General features: G+C 37.7%; 1 protein-coding gene across 1 annotated transcript; it reads right to left on the reverse strand.

The window, feature by feature from the left end:
• Window positions 1–4295: 4295 nt before the first annotated feature.
• On the reverse strand, window positions 4296–11274 carry LOC135735650 (sodium/potassium-transporting ATPase subunit alpha-1-like). The gene is made up of 22 exons (XM_065254119.1): window positions 11170–11274; window positions 10760–10873; window positions 9128–9187; window positions 8839–9042; window positions 8645–8758; window positions 8430–8564; window positions 8229–8346; window positions 7858–8126; window positions 7441–7749; window positions 7227–7361; window positions 6944–7136; window positions 6656–6831; window positions 6436–6572; window positions 6167–6317; window positions 5912–6080; window positions 5680–5834; window positions 5471–5594; window positions 5184–5329; window positions 4930–5060; window positions 4706–4807; window positions 4507–4598; window positions 4296–4409 (listed from the first exon to the last, which is right to left on the reverse strand). Exons 1-22 carry the CDS (start codon window positions 11179–11181, stop codon window positions 4381–4383), a joined length of 3075 nt encoding a protein of 1024 aa, XP_065110191.1. The 5' UTR covers window positions 11182–11274; the 3' UTR covers window positions 4296–4380.
• Between the last annotated feature and the right edge of the window lie 3654 nt (window positions 11275–14928).

Below are 14928 nucleotides of genomic sequence, written 5' to 3' on the forward strand. Positions count from 1 at the left end.
CATGTATGGGTTAACTTCTTACACCCTGAAGCTATTTTGGGGATTTTCGCCTGGATTTGGCCTACCCAATTTCAAAAGCATCCCATACCCACATGCAGAGGTTTACATACAAAAGTTTGGTATCATTTTACAGGTAACCCTTTGAAATTACATAAGACACTGTTAAAAGTGCTCAACATGGTTGTATGTGATGTCAGGCCTCTAATAAACACAAAAATAAATAGGCGCTTTTTAATGTTTTTTTCTAAAGTTTTTATTTGAAAGTATATAACTCTGGCCCTGGGTATCTCAGGTCCCTGAAGACAGTTTTGTTTGATTCCAACAATTGTCAGCTTACAGAGGAAAAAGGAATTTTTTCTCTATCATAATCTATGCAAAAGTTATTTTACTCCAACTAAAGGGAGGAATAATACCCTTTTTGTATACAATTTCTGCCTAAGAACATTTGAAGTGTCCCCATAACCACATACAGTGGAATAAATGCAATTTCTTTATATCATTTTAAAGAAAACCCTTTGAAGTTACATAAAAAGCTGCTGTTTGTGACAAATTTTGTTATTTATGTTGTTTTTCATATGATGAAACACCAAATTTTCTTTTTTATGTTGTAAATACTGTCTTTGATAGTGTATAACTCTGGTTCTGTGTGCTCTAGCAGACTGCAGACAGTTCTGGTTGTTAGCAGCAGCAGACAGTAAACACCCAAAAAAAGAATGAACTCTTTAGCATGTCGCATTCAAAAGTTATTCTCATTTTACTAAAGGGTGTGAAAATACATTTTTCATATAAATATTAATTTTTTGTTTTGCACATATAATAAATAGCAAGGGATTATATATGCACACAACCAAAGAAAATGCTGTGAATGGACTCATTGTTTAGAGTAGGACCTAAGATAAAAGATGGTGTATCATTTGTGGCTATATGTGCTATCTGAGGCAGTTCACACTCAAGTTTCACATATGTTTACAAAAGACCATTTTTTACCTTATTATTCATTCGATGATTGTTGGATATGTGTTAAAAATAGAGCAAAAATAACACTGTGGCCTTATTCCTGAGAATGAGAGCTTTCATTTGATATAAGACTTGCCCATGTTTGTCATTTTTGAAAAATATGAAATATGTAAATATTAAATGATATAATAAAATATTGGGGGGGGTGATAGTGTAAATTAAGTGTAAATAACTTTCTTACAGTAAAAGATGTGTCAAAGTGATGCATATCTGCAGAAAGTAGAGACTCTAAGCTTTCAAACAGTATCTCATATGTGTTACTGGGGTCCATGACGGAGCATCAAAGATTAAAAGAATCTTTTATATTAAGTCAAAATACGAAATTCTGGACCCGGGACAGGGTCCTCAGGGTTGAAGAGGTTAATAAATATGTTTTTTAAATCTGCATTATATGTAAATAAGATGTGTAACTTTATGCACAGTTTGCTAGATATTTGTTCATGCCAGTGCTGTTTTTGTGGAAAAACCATAGACCGTAAAAAAAATATGGACATAGTATTCGTGACGTCACCCATAGGTTTGTGAAGAGCATTTTTGAAGCTTTAAGTAGGCGGTGCCTGCCGCCATCATCTTGGGCCACACGTCACCGTGCATCACTCGTAGATTACCGAAAATGTGTAAAGAGATGAGACGTGGGTGAAGCTGAGGTGGCTGGTTGCTGAAACCACGCCTGCCTAGCTTGACTCAGTTCGCCCATCACTCAAGTGGCCACGCCCTTAATTATGCAGAAATGTTATATAATTTAAATGGATGAGTTACAAAAACATTCACAGTTGTCATCAAGGGAAAAATTAGCTATACAGACCAAAACTATTTTTGTACCATGCTGTAAACATATTATTGTCTGCTGTAAAGTTGGGCATTTTAACATGGGGGTTCTATGGTAATTGACTCCCTTTTGGAGACAGCCTCTAGTGGCCAGTCCATGAATTGCAGTTTAAGTCACCTCGGGAAAAACCCACCCAATTTTAAATGAACAATTTCCAGAGATGTAAAATTCAGCTCCTTACAGAAAATTCACTTTAAAAGTAATTTTATTGTATACAGTATAAAACACACAAACGATAAAACAATGAAGTAGCAAATCTGTTTATTAACGTAGTTGACATCTTTTAAAATGATATTGCCACCATTCATAAAGTCCAAACTTGTGTCATTTATATATCTATTTAAATATTTACCATTATTGGTTAATTGTCTCCTAGAATTCCCAGGATTGATCAATTTGTATCAATGCATATAAACATGAAAAGTCACACCTTACCTCTCCAACACAGAAAAGACCAAACATCTACACAATAAATGACAATAAATCAGCAGAAAGAAAACGAAGAACAATGTAAGCACATTAACAAAAATACCCATATTCATCCTTTGCCAAGCATCAGTTCCTCATTTAATTCAACTCAAAATCTTTCTCCTCTTGTGATCCTCTTGGTGACTCCGGTAATTGTGTGACTGGACCAGGCTCATAGATTTATATTCTGCCACCTGTTGTGCTTTATGGGTGGGGTTTGGGTAAATCTGGGAGGAGTTTGACAGGTGTCCTTTAGCTTTAACCTTCATAATAGGTGTGTTCGACTTCATGCGGCGCTGCGCAGACCGATCGACGGCTGACTTGAATTAGTGCATTCCGGTTAGTAAGTTTGTCCGACTTCAGCTGGCGCTGCATGCACGTGACTGTGTCATATGGTTTTTAAGTACCGCGAGAGCGTTTCGAGAGTAGCCGGCTAGCTCAGCCGGTGCAGCTTCTCCAGAGCGGCTGCCCGGAGTTGTAATGACGTAATAGCTTGACGTGATTGGTCGCCTCACTGATGACAACGATCACGTGCGTTTCAAGTTTAATCCAACCTTTAGTTCCACTAATAAACATTATAAATTCATGTTTTAAAACAGGAAAAAACACTTTAATATGCTTAAATATGTTATATTCTGTCGTGTAATAAAATAAAAAGGAAAATATCAAACTCTATTGGTATTTTAATAATATAGGCTTGTTTCCCGTTATTTTCGGGTATACAGTATAAGCAGCAATTAAAATATTCGATATAAAATGTTTCTGGTTGCAACTTTTTATTAAAAGGTTTGTTTTTATCAAATTCAGCATCTAATTCACTTCATTCGCGATTAATAACAAGGAAACACGGCGCACACGTCACTACGGCAAGCAGCAGGTGTCCGGCTTCACAGCTCCGTCTTCAGTTCCTCCCTCGACTGCAAGCGGCAAACCTCGCCGATCGGTCTGCGCAGCGCCGGATGATCTCGAACACACCTTATGTCTCGTGATTGCAGTAAATCCATGTGGTGGCTAGTATTCACAAATGTTCATTTATCCTATCATTAGTCTGAATTGGGTTTTTGAGTACTTCGTTAGTCTTAGTTTATATGAAATCATATGTTGATCAGTAGGCACTAACTGATTTTTTTAATTTTGGCCTTTTTTCTTCATTTGAGAGGTAAGTGGTTGTTAATTCATGTGAATGTGTTTTGAAATCACTCACCCATTAATACTAAAACTAAAACTGTTTCCATTCATTGGCATTTTATTAGAATTGGAAATATAAATTTGGGATGGACTTGATTTGTTTTGTAAACGATTCGCTGAATGTTGTCAGTCAACAGAGGCTCACAGCCCACGTGTCCTTCACGAAAACTTGTTTTTCCATTAACACAGCTAAAGGTCCTAAAACTTTTCTTTATCAATTTTTAAGCTGCAATTTTTAATAAAATGTTTTGCTTGTTTGTCTCAAAACCTGTATCATTTGAGTGAATCTTGCCATTTGCTATTTGTCATGGTGTTCCCTGGTCTTTTAAAAGTTTTTAACAGTGATGTAAAAAGTCTTAAATGTTTTAAATAGTATTGTGAATTGTTTACAATATAAATATTTTCTGTTGTCAATATGGTGCAATATAAAATTTGTTGAGTTTACAGTACTTGTACAGTCGTTTTGTACTCTTTTTCTTATCCCAAATCATATTTGCAAAAATAAAGGTGGCAGTCAGCAATTAGTTTTTTTCCTCATCACTGTTTATATTGTATATTTAAGTTAATATATCTAGTTTTAATATGTGTTGGTATCTCTACATAGACGCTGATGTTTGGTATGATTATATCTTATGATTATGTTTGATTCAAATTATGTTTAGCTATATCCTTTGCTTGATATTTAGATACTCCAATTTTAAAATGTTTGTGCTGTACATGGTTGCATTTAAACATTATTGTCTTTTGCCTTACAGTTTTTGTTCAGTATACAAAAATATTCGAAAAACTGGACTCCACTTAATTGACATTTTTATTTGCATTTGCATACCACACAGAACATCTCCTTGCAAAATATTGCAAAGGAAGGTCTTTTCGTGTCAGTAATATGTTTCTTGTTCCACCCAGCCTGAAAAAAAAGCACAAATATAAGAGTTATAGAATTTACGTTTATCCCACAATAATGGGTAAAAGTATTGTGGTTTGTAAGCTGAATTTATTATTACCTCCTGGATTCCGTCGTAGGATGTATTTTCTAACTTCATCATAGATGAAGATGAGCAGTGAGTATGGGAAGGCACAGAACCACCACAATGGTCTAAATGAAAGAACACAAGTATTATAATCTTTTGCAAAGACATTATTGTTCAGCATCTGACAATTTGAAAGTTTTTTAAGTAAAGAACTGAACATGATAGGATTTACCTGATAGGATACATCCTGACAGCCACGTCCATGCCTGGACAGTAAGACAGGAATGTTGCCATAGCACCTTCCTCGAAAAATGCAAAGATGAGGACTTTGTTTCTATGAAAGAGAACAAGGGTGCAAACAATGACATTTTAAAGGTGTATCAAGCAGCCATGAGCTAAAACTGAATGACAAGTACACAAAAGCAGATATAAACGAGTGATAATGTGATTCCGTACTTCATTCCTTGTTGTATGATGGAATTCCTTCTGGTCTTTACAATGATCAGGTCTCCCCACTGGACAACCACAATACTGACGAAGAAGGCTGTGTGGCATGTGAACTCGATAATTTTCCTGCTCTCAAAAGTCTAAATACACAAGCGAAAGTGATATCATTCATAACATTTATATCTACAATATATAACAATGTTAGGTATTTTCAAATATTTGCACTAATCTTTTTCAGGTTTGGCCAGGGCTGAGACACCTACCCATTGCTGGCCGTAACTATCTTCAAGGTCGCTGATGGATCTGTCTTCCCAGCCAACTCGAAGCCCTGGCAGATCACTGGGCCAGAATCCACTCTCAGCCATAACTACAATGTAGGTGAAGAACCCTGCAGCTGCTTGGATCATTCCTTAAAAGAAGTATAGCAAAATAAAATGAACCTTTTGATTGTATACACTCATTAAATGCTATATTAACAATTGATAAGACAATGGTGACGCTAATGTGCACTATTATAAAGAGCTTTTTGGTAATATTAGTCTGCTCTTACCAATTTGACCATAGGCCATACTGATTAACCTCTGGTTCACCAGCCTGTCTGTCTGAGCATTTCTGGGTTGTCTCTTCATGATGTCATTTTCAGCATTTTCATAGGCCAATGAGATTGCAGGAATCTGTGGTAGAGTAACAACAATCATAAATTTTAAACCATAAAGGATAAAATCTCAAATGCATTTCAAAATTTGATCATTTCCATACCATGTCAGTGCCCAGGTCAATACAAAGAATGGTGACTGTGCCCAATGGAAGAGGAATACCAACAAGGACAAACATCAGGAAGGGTGACATCTCTGGAATCTTACTTGTCAGGGTGTAGGCAATTGACTTCTTCAAGTTGTCAAAGATCAGACGGCCTATGATCAAAGTTGCATGTTTGAGAAATGAGTTTTATTATTATTGATTGAGTTAAGACTTCAGTAACATTCCGTACCTTCTTCTACTCCAGTGACGATTGAGGCAAAGTTGTCATCTAGCAGAATCATGTCAGCGGCCTGTTTGGATACATCAGATCCAGCAATACCCATAGCCACACCAATATCAGCCTTCTTCAGAGCAGGAGAGTCATTTACACCATCACCTGTTACAGCTACGATGGCACCCTGATAAAGACACAAAAACACTCAACATGTTATACTGACTTGGGTAAAGTCGTCTAGGATGAGCAATAATAACCATCTGATGGTACCTGTCGCTGACAACCTTCCACTATGATCAGTTTTTGTTGTGGAGAAGTTCTGGCAAACACGATTTCAGTGTGGTATTTGAGGATATCATCCAGCACATGTTCAGACATGTGTTTTAATTCTCCACCATGAACCACACAAGCCTTGGCATCTCTGAAGAGGTATACTTTGTATTAGCAAACATCTAAAGTAAATTTGGTGCTTTTGTCGTTTCTATAGAATTTGAAAATTAGAAAACATAGTGATGTTGTTTAAAATGGTTGAGATATACCTTGGATTAACCTCCGCAACAGGGACGTTTAGCCGAGCTGCAATATCTTCCACAGTCTCATTGCCTTCAGAGATGATGCCGACACCCTTTGCAATAGCTTTAGCTGTAATCGGATGATCACCAGTAACCATGATAACCTGCAATAGAAGATTTATAATTTGATTCACTTCATACAGATTCATACAGATTCAAGTTGTGAATCTTGAATCAAGCCCAACACCTTGATTCCAGCACTTCTGCATTTGGCAACAGCATCTGGTACAGCGGCACGAGGAGGGTCAATCATGGACATGAGGCCAACAAAACACAGATTCTCAGTTGGGAAGTTCACATTATCAGAATCAAATGCAAACCCTTCAGGAAACTGGTCATCAGGGAGGCTAAAGTGGCAAAAACCTGTGAGAGAAAGAACCCAGGATTACTAATGTGTGTTACAGCAAACCACAAGCAGGTTCTTCTGCAGTTTTCAATGGAATGTTATAAGATAAAGTTCATGAGGAGGCTTTACCCAACACTCTTTCTCCAAGTCCCCCAAGTTCAACATAAGCATTTTGGAACGAATCTTTCATTTCATCATCCAGAGGTTGTTGTTTTCCTTCAATCAGAATAGTGGAGCATCGATCCAAGATTCTCTCAGGAGCTCCTTTCATCACCAGCAGGTGTTTAGGCTCTGAAGGATTGGGATTCTTGTGGATTGAGAGCTGAAGCAAAGCAGATTAGAATTTGTAAGCAAGCCCAGTCAAATCTGTACAATCTGATTTCCAGAGATTACCTCAGCATATACAAAATACCTGATATTTGTTGGTGGAGTTGAAAGGGATCTCAGCAAGCTTTGTGTACTTGTCTCTCATTTCAGTGACTGAACCACAGCAAAGCTCAATACACTTCAGCAGAGCAGACTCTGATGCATCACCAGCTGTTTCTCGCTGAAAAAGAGATATTACATTTTTGCTCACAATATCAATACTGAGAGTGTCTTTAAAGAGTATATTATAGATGTCATACCCTAAGAATTGGCAGATGGTTCTGTTCGGCACGGAAGACAGCGCGGTTACACAGGCCAGCGACGCGTGCGAGAGCTGCCCATGTAGGAGAGGTTCTGTCAAACGAGGCTCCACTTTGGTTCTCTGTTGTGTCAGCTTCGTGAATCTGGTTGTCAAACCACATGTGAGCCACAGTCATTCTGTTCTGGGTTAAAGTTCCAGTCTTGTCAGAGCAGATGGTGGAGGTTGAGCCGAGAGTCTCCACAGCTTCAAGATTCTTCACCAGACAATTCTTCTTTGCCATACGCTTGGCTGTCAGAGTCAGACACACCTATATGAGTAGACCCAATAGAAAGTTTCGGCATTAAAGCAGAACAACTCTGTTGTACTGTTGATGTGACACAATATTAAACATTGTCTGAGAGTAATAGATTCTTACAGTTACAGTGGCAGGGAGACCCTCGGGTACATTAGCAACAATGATGCCAATAAGAAAAACGACTGCTTCCAACCACCCATATCCAAGCATCAGGGACAGAATTAGGAAGGACACACCCAGGAACACAGCTACGCCAGAGATGATGTGAATGAAGTGTTCAATCTCTCTAGCTATTGGTGTCTGTCCACCTTCCAGGCTGGTGGCAAGCATGGCAATGCGACCCATAACAGTGTGGTCACCAGTGTTGATGACGACACCTCTGGCAGTACCTAGTATTAAATATTAATCAACATTCACGTCATTTATGTCACTCGTTTAGTCCACAGTTGCTATGAACTGTTTTCCAACATACTTCAGACATTTTTTAATACCTTCAACACAGTTGGTGGAGAAGAACGCAATGTTTTTCGTCTCCAGTGGGTTGTCATGGGAGAAGTCAGGGTTTCGAGTCTGGGGCTCAGATTCACCAGTGAGGGAGGAGTTGTCCACCTGGAAATAAAATAGGATTTTATTAAAAGGTATTTTTTGGAAGACTCAGTGTTTGTCAATTTTTTTTTAAAGTTTTGATATACCTTGCATCCTTGCGAGGAAATAATACGAACATCAGCTGGGATTCTGTCTCCACCTTTGACCTCCACCACATCTCCTACAACCACCTCCGAAGCATTGATGACCTTTTTCTCTCCATCACGAATAACCAGTGCTTGCTACATGACCAGAATAAAATAATGTATCATCACTCAATTAGTGTACTGCACTTTAACACAGAATACTTGCTGTGGTGTACCTGAGGGACAAGGTTCTTGAAAGATTCCATGATCCTGGAGCTCTTGGCCTCTTGATAGTATGAAAACCATCCATTGACTATGACAACAAAAGCAAGCACGACTCCAAGGTACAGCTACAAAGAAAGAATGATGAATTATGTACTTTTATTTTTTGAAAGAATTACTTACAAGTCAAAAAAAATCTCTCTCATACATTGTCATGTGCTGGTTCTTCCTCTGAGGCAGCCTGGATTCCGTAAGCCATGAAGCAAAGAAAAGCACCAAACCACAGCAGTGTCTGAAATCCACCAAAGAGCTGCCTGCAGAATTTCACCCAATTTGGAGTAGTAGGAGGTGGGGTCAAAGAATTGGGCCCATCACGAGCTAAGACCTCTTTTGCACGGGATGAAGTCAACCCCTGTAAAAAGGCATCAGAATGTTGTCAGTTTTGGAAGCCAGTCCCAGTTTAGATTTATAATGCGTGTCACTAAAGCTCTGCTCACCTTGTTCAGGTCAGTGTTGTGTTTGCGTTGTAGCTCGTCCAGTGTCAACTTGTGATCATCCTACAGAAGAACAAAAACAATCCTCGATCACATTTTGGCCATCAATCATCATTATAATATATAAGGAATAATTGATGAAGGGCTGTTGAATAATTCAAACATAATTCACAACCAAGGTGGTAATGCAGTGAGCATTATGTTCAATCATACTACGGGTCTGCTGAATGCTTGAATCTGATTGGCTAATGAACATTCTGAGTATTTTCTGGGAAACACACGGCAAACGTAGTTCCAGGCAGCTCTCTTGACCGCATTACAGTTGCATATCACTTCGCATAACATCACTGTTTAGAGACGCACAGAGGTAACCTCGTTCACACAATCTCTCTTTCGCTTTCTCTCTCTCTCTTTCTTTCTTTCTTTCTTTCTTTCTCTCTCTGTGTCTCTGTCACTCTTGCTCTCTTTCTAATAACTTCATTAATAACTGCATCAGAATTCTATCAACAGTCGGAGCCGAGGGTGTCGTGGACAGTGCTCCGACACATGGTACAGACGTACTTCTGGTGACCCGAGTTCGAATCCCAGCTCAAGGTCCTTTGCCAATCCCATACCCCTCTCTGCACCCAATACTTTCCTGTCATCTCTGTAATTACTATCTATCAAATAAAGGCTAAAATGGCCAAAAAAAAAAAAAACGTAAAAAAAATTGCTATAAAAGGCTCAAGCCTCCATTGCCAGCTTTAAAATTTCTTTTTGGAACAAGCAAAAGAGCTGTTGAATGAGACGCGGAAGAAATAGTCCTACTCACAATAGCGAAGTACAAAAAACGGACGAATACCTTTAAAGGGACAGTTCACCCATTTGCATTAAGCTTTGTATAGTTAGAACCCCAGTCATGTTTTTTAATGGTCGTGCATCATTTTCTACGATTAATGTTTCTACGGGTGAAATGCTCCTTTAAATATATCATGTGATCGATGTTTTGAGGTGTGGTTACCGTTGTATAAGCGGAATAATTGAATTCGGGTTGTTGAATTATTTAAAAATAATGCATACCCAGGTGTAACCACCTTGGGTGAACATTATTTTTCTAATAATTCAATGGCCTGTCGTCAATTTTTCATTACATAATTCAAAGGACCAGAGTCAATTATTACACTTATACCACTGTTACCACAAACATCACTCATTTGACAGATCAGGTGTGCATTTTACAGAAAAATAATCAACACCTGTGGATCATTTCTCAACCAATCAGAAAAAAATTCAACACCCCATGGTATAAATTTCTATAAAGCACATGCTGAAAATAATCTTTTTGTGTGTAGAACTCAAGCAACACTCCTAAAACAGATGTGTTAAAAACAACACATTCTGTGTTAGTTTAGGGACAACACATTTTGTGTTATTTTAAACACAACTTTTGTTGTCCCTTTCATTTATTTTAACATGAAATAACACATAAATGTGTTAAGTGGAATGACACAACCTATGTGTAAAAAATTAACACATCATTTTTTAGAGTGAAGTAGTAAACAGTGATAGTCATTTAAGAGTTCACTAGTAGTGGTAGTTTACATGTTCTTAAAATTGAATGTGTAATGTAAATATATGCAAATAAAGATTTCATACCAGATCGACTTCTTTCTTCAGTTCATCCACATCCTTCTTGTTTCTTTTTACCTTCTTGGGTTTTTTGATTTCATTCTCTGATGTTGATGCCAGCTCGTATTTATCATTCCCCGTCTAGCAAACATACAAAACAATGTATAACTCACGTAACCGATACCTTACCTGATCCCAATAAAGACTAAATCAAATGAGACATCAGAAGATAAAATCTCTAGTGAGGAATCCTGCATAGACCAGCATGAACATTCAGGTTGGTTTATGCAGGTCTTATAATATGTTGAAGCTCAGATGGTGATGCTGGTCACTCAGCATAGTTGGTCAAGGTAAAATTTAAATCTGTCCATCGGCATCCCATGCCGGGGACCAGCATCTAAAACAATTGATCATGAAGATAACCATAATGCACTCACGCCGAGACCCATTTTCTTGATTTCAACTCAAAATCTGGATCTTAAGATTTTGGAAACCCTCCTTCCTGTTAGGTTCCTTGGAGACCCAGGTCCCTGACTGTCAACCCTAGGATCAAAAAATTTATATTCTTCCATCTCACCTGTGTTTTGGGGAGGAGTTCTGTCATATTTTGGGAGGAGTTTACCAGCTGTCATCTTTAACCTTTGATTGTAACCTTCATCCAGACAGGTTATTTTTGACAGCGAGAAGAAGAACTCTTAATAGTGTGAAAATGATTTAAATGTATCGTAGTAAGATCTATCTATCTATCTATCTATCTATCTATCTATCTATCTATCTATCTATCTATCTATCTATCTATCTATCTATCTATCTATCTATCTATTGCAAAGGTTGTGATTTATAAAAAACTAAATGGGAGAATGGGCTTGCAAGGTGGGATCTGAGGATGCTTCATGTACGCACACTTGCAGGTGATGTGTTATTTATAAAGGGAACATTGCTTTGTTTTATAAGTCTTAAAAAATGGCGTATGCCATTTTTGGCTTTTGTCTGTATGTAGACTTTTAGTAAGGATCCTACGCACAGTTTTATAAATGAGGCCCCTGATCATTTCCATCAACACACCAATGTATGTGAGGCTTTTTTCTATGAAATACAAGATTTAAAATGATGATAAATTTCACCATTGTGGCCTTTTGGGCATTTGGATGTGGAATGAACTGGAACTGAACAAACAGTCGACTTTGATAGATATCAGGCGGATATTTTATGGTTTCTTTGAAGCTGAATGCTTTATTTACATTCTTCATTCACCGCTGTAGGATAAAATTCTTATTACAGACGATCAAATAACTCCATAGATGATCACTACTGTATGTCCATTTTTAAATCTTATATGAATCATGTAAAAAAACACAAATCAATATTGCTTTGATTTTAACTGTATTGACTAGTGATGAGTTGCTGTAACTTATAAAATTAAGTTATGACATAACTAAAGCAAAGTCAACTTCATTTAATAAGCAACACATCACTTGTCAAGTTGAAATGACTTAAAAACTTTTTTTTACAGTGTATGTTCCTCTATATAGACCAGCATATGTCTGATCACCAATTTATGATGGTTTATATGGGATGCTGGTGATCACATCAGGTTCTTAACTTAACCAGCAAAGCTTTAATAATCAACACAAGAGTTTCACAGGAAAGAACATGCTGGTGGATAAGGGTTACCAGCAATGGTTATACTGGTCCACCATCTAGACCAGTATCAAACCACTATTAACCTTTATGGACATTTGGTGCCTACTTAGAAGTCTTGATAATCTTACTCTCTTCAGTTGAATAACACTTCTACAGAAAGTGATTGATGTATGTATACCATAAACGCTTTGCCAAAAAAAAAAAAAAAATGGATGGAATAAAGTGATGATGTACGTGGGCAGATTCAATCCTTAAGTCTTCTGAATGTCAGTGTGGGATGGACATTGTTATGTGTGTTATGTGTTATGTCAACTGTTTGCATTCTGTTTCTAGTCAACAAAGTCTCACAGATCTCATGTCCTTCACACTGTCTTAAAGGTTTAGTGCTTATTTAAATAATAATAATAAACTATCATGCTTTAACGACTCGATAGAATGAAAAGCTTGAGCATTCAGGATGAGAAGCCCTGCATACACCTGCATGAGCGTCTATACTGGTCCAGACTGATTTATGCTGGTTAGTCTGAGCTGGTGATGCTGGTCTACCCGCATGGTCCGTCTGGTGAAGCTGGTCAATCAAAATAAACCACAACAGGCATTTAAATGTTTAGTTTCTTATTAGTTGCTAAGCTTTTTTGGACTGAGCAAAAAGTTTTGATTGCATTAAATCTTTTTTTATTTAGTTTCATGAATCCTTTAAACTTTCATCTTTTTCTTCAGGTTGTGTTTGCAGGTTTGCTTGGCCCCATGCACAACTATCGCTTGCAGCTCTATTTGATTATTTGTGTTTGTTTGTTTCTAATAAAAGTCTGTGACTTATTAACCTGTGATATGATGATGTGTGGTTTAGCGCAGCTGTCTAACTTGTCCGGTCTCTATGAGTCAGTGTTATACTGAAGTAGGAGGTTCATGAATTAGCAGAACAAACTCTGTTTTAATACTCAGAAGTTTATTTTTGGCATTGTCAGGAATATGTGCATCTTTATTCTCAGAGTATGTCACAGAGATACATTTCTGATGATTAAATTCAACTAAAAATGTTACTAATGTAGCGTAGGCAGACAAATCGATAGAGATATCTGTACGGTTCAGGTTACAATGCTGAAGCACTGTGTTAGCAGTATTAAAGTTTGTGGGTTCAATCCCAGGGAACACACATGAAGATAAAATCTATACATTGTAATGCAATGCTGTAAGTTGTTTTGGATGAAAGCATCTGCCAAATGCATAAATGTAAATGTAATTTATTTCTTTCATACATTCACACATGCACAGGCAACTTAAGATGGGTGGTCTTGGTCAAGACAATCTCCTGAACTCCAAACTGAATGTCAGAATGGGAAAGAAAGAGGATTTAAGCAATTCTAAGCGTGGCATGGTTGTTGGTGCCAGACGGATCGGTCTGAGTATTTCACAATCTGCTCAGTTACTAGGATTCAAGCTGATAGAAGAGCAACTTTGACTGAAATTATCACTCATTACAACCGAGGTATGCAGCAAAGCATTTGTGAAGCCACAACACGCACAACCTTGAGGCGGATGGGCTACAACTGCAGAAGACCCCACCGGGTACCACTCATCTCCACTACAAATAGGAAAAAGATTCTACAATTTGCACAAGCTCACCAAAATTGGAACATTGAAGACTGGAAAAATGTTGCCTGGTCTGATGAGTCTCGATTTCTGTTGAGACATTCAGATGGTAAAGTCAGAATTTGGCGTAAACAGAATGAGAACATGGATCCATCATGCCTTGTTACCAATGTGCAGGCTGGTGGTGGTGGTGTAATGGTGTGGGGGATGTTTTCTTGGCACACTTTAGGCCCCTTAGTGCCAATTGGGCATTGTTTAAATGCCACGGCCTACCTGAGCATTGTTTCTAACCATGTCCATCCCTTTATGACCACTGTGTACACATCCTCTGATGGTTACTTCCAGCAGGATAATGCACCATGTCACAAAGCTCGAATCATTTCAAATTGGTTCCCTGAACATGACAATGAGTTCACTGTACTAAAATGGCCCCCACAGTCACCAGATCTCAACATAATAGAGCATCTGGGTTGTTTTAACCCAACTGCTGGGTTGTTTCAACATGGTTGATTAACAATAACCCAGCAGTTGGGTTAAAACAACCGATTATTTGGGTCACCCATAAATGTGTTCTGTCCTATAGTTACCCAGCCCTGGGTTAAATATTTTTTAGAGTGTAAGTGTCTGCTAAATATATATTTTTTTAAATATATTGGAGACCATGGTGTAGGGGACATTGCTCTGACATATGGTGCAGATGCACTTCCGGTGAACCGTGTTTGAATCCTGGCTTGAGGTCCTTTGCCGTTCCAATACCCCTCTCTCCACCCTGCATTTTCCTGTTGTCTCCTTAAAATACTGTTTATCAAATAAAGGCAAAAATGTCTCAAAAAATTACTTAAATAATTTAAAATATAACCTAGATGCAAAAGTATAATGAAAATGTTACATTATTAATTTTTTGTATAAATTTTAAATATAAATGAAGCATTTGCAGACATTTTTCCATATAATATTGC

The sequence above is a fragment of the Paramisgurnus dabryanus genome, chromosome 4 (assembly GCF_030506205.2).
Source record: "Paramisgurnus dabryanus chromosome 4, PD_genome_1.1, whole genome shotgun sequence".
In the NCBI taxonomy this organism is placed as follows: domain Eukaryota; kingdom Metazoa; phylum Chordata; class Actinopteri; order Cypriniformes; family Cobitidae; genus Paramisgurnus; species Paramisgurnus dabryanus.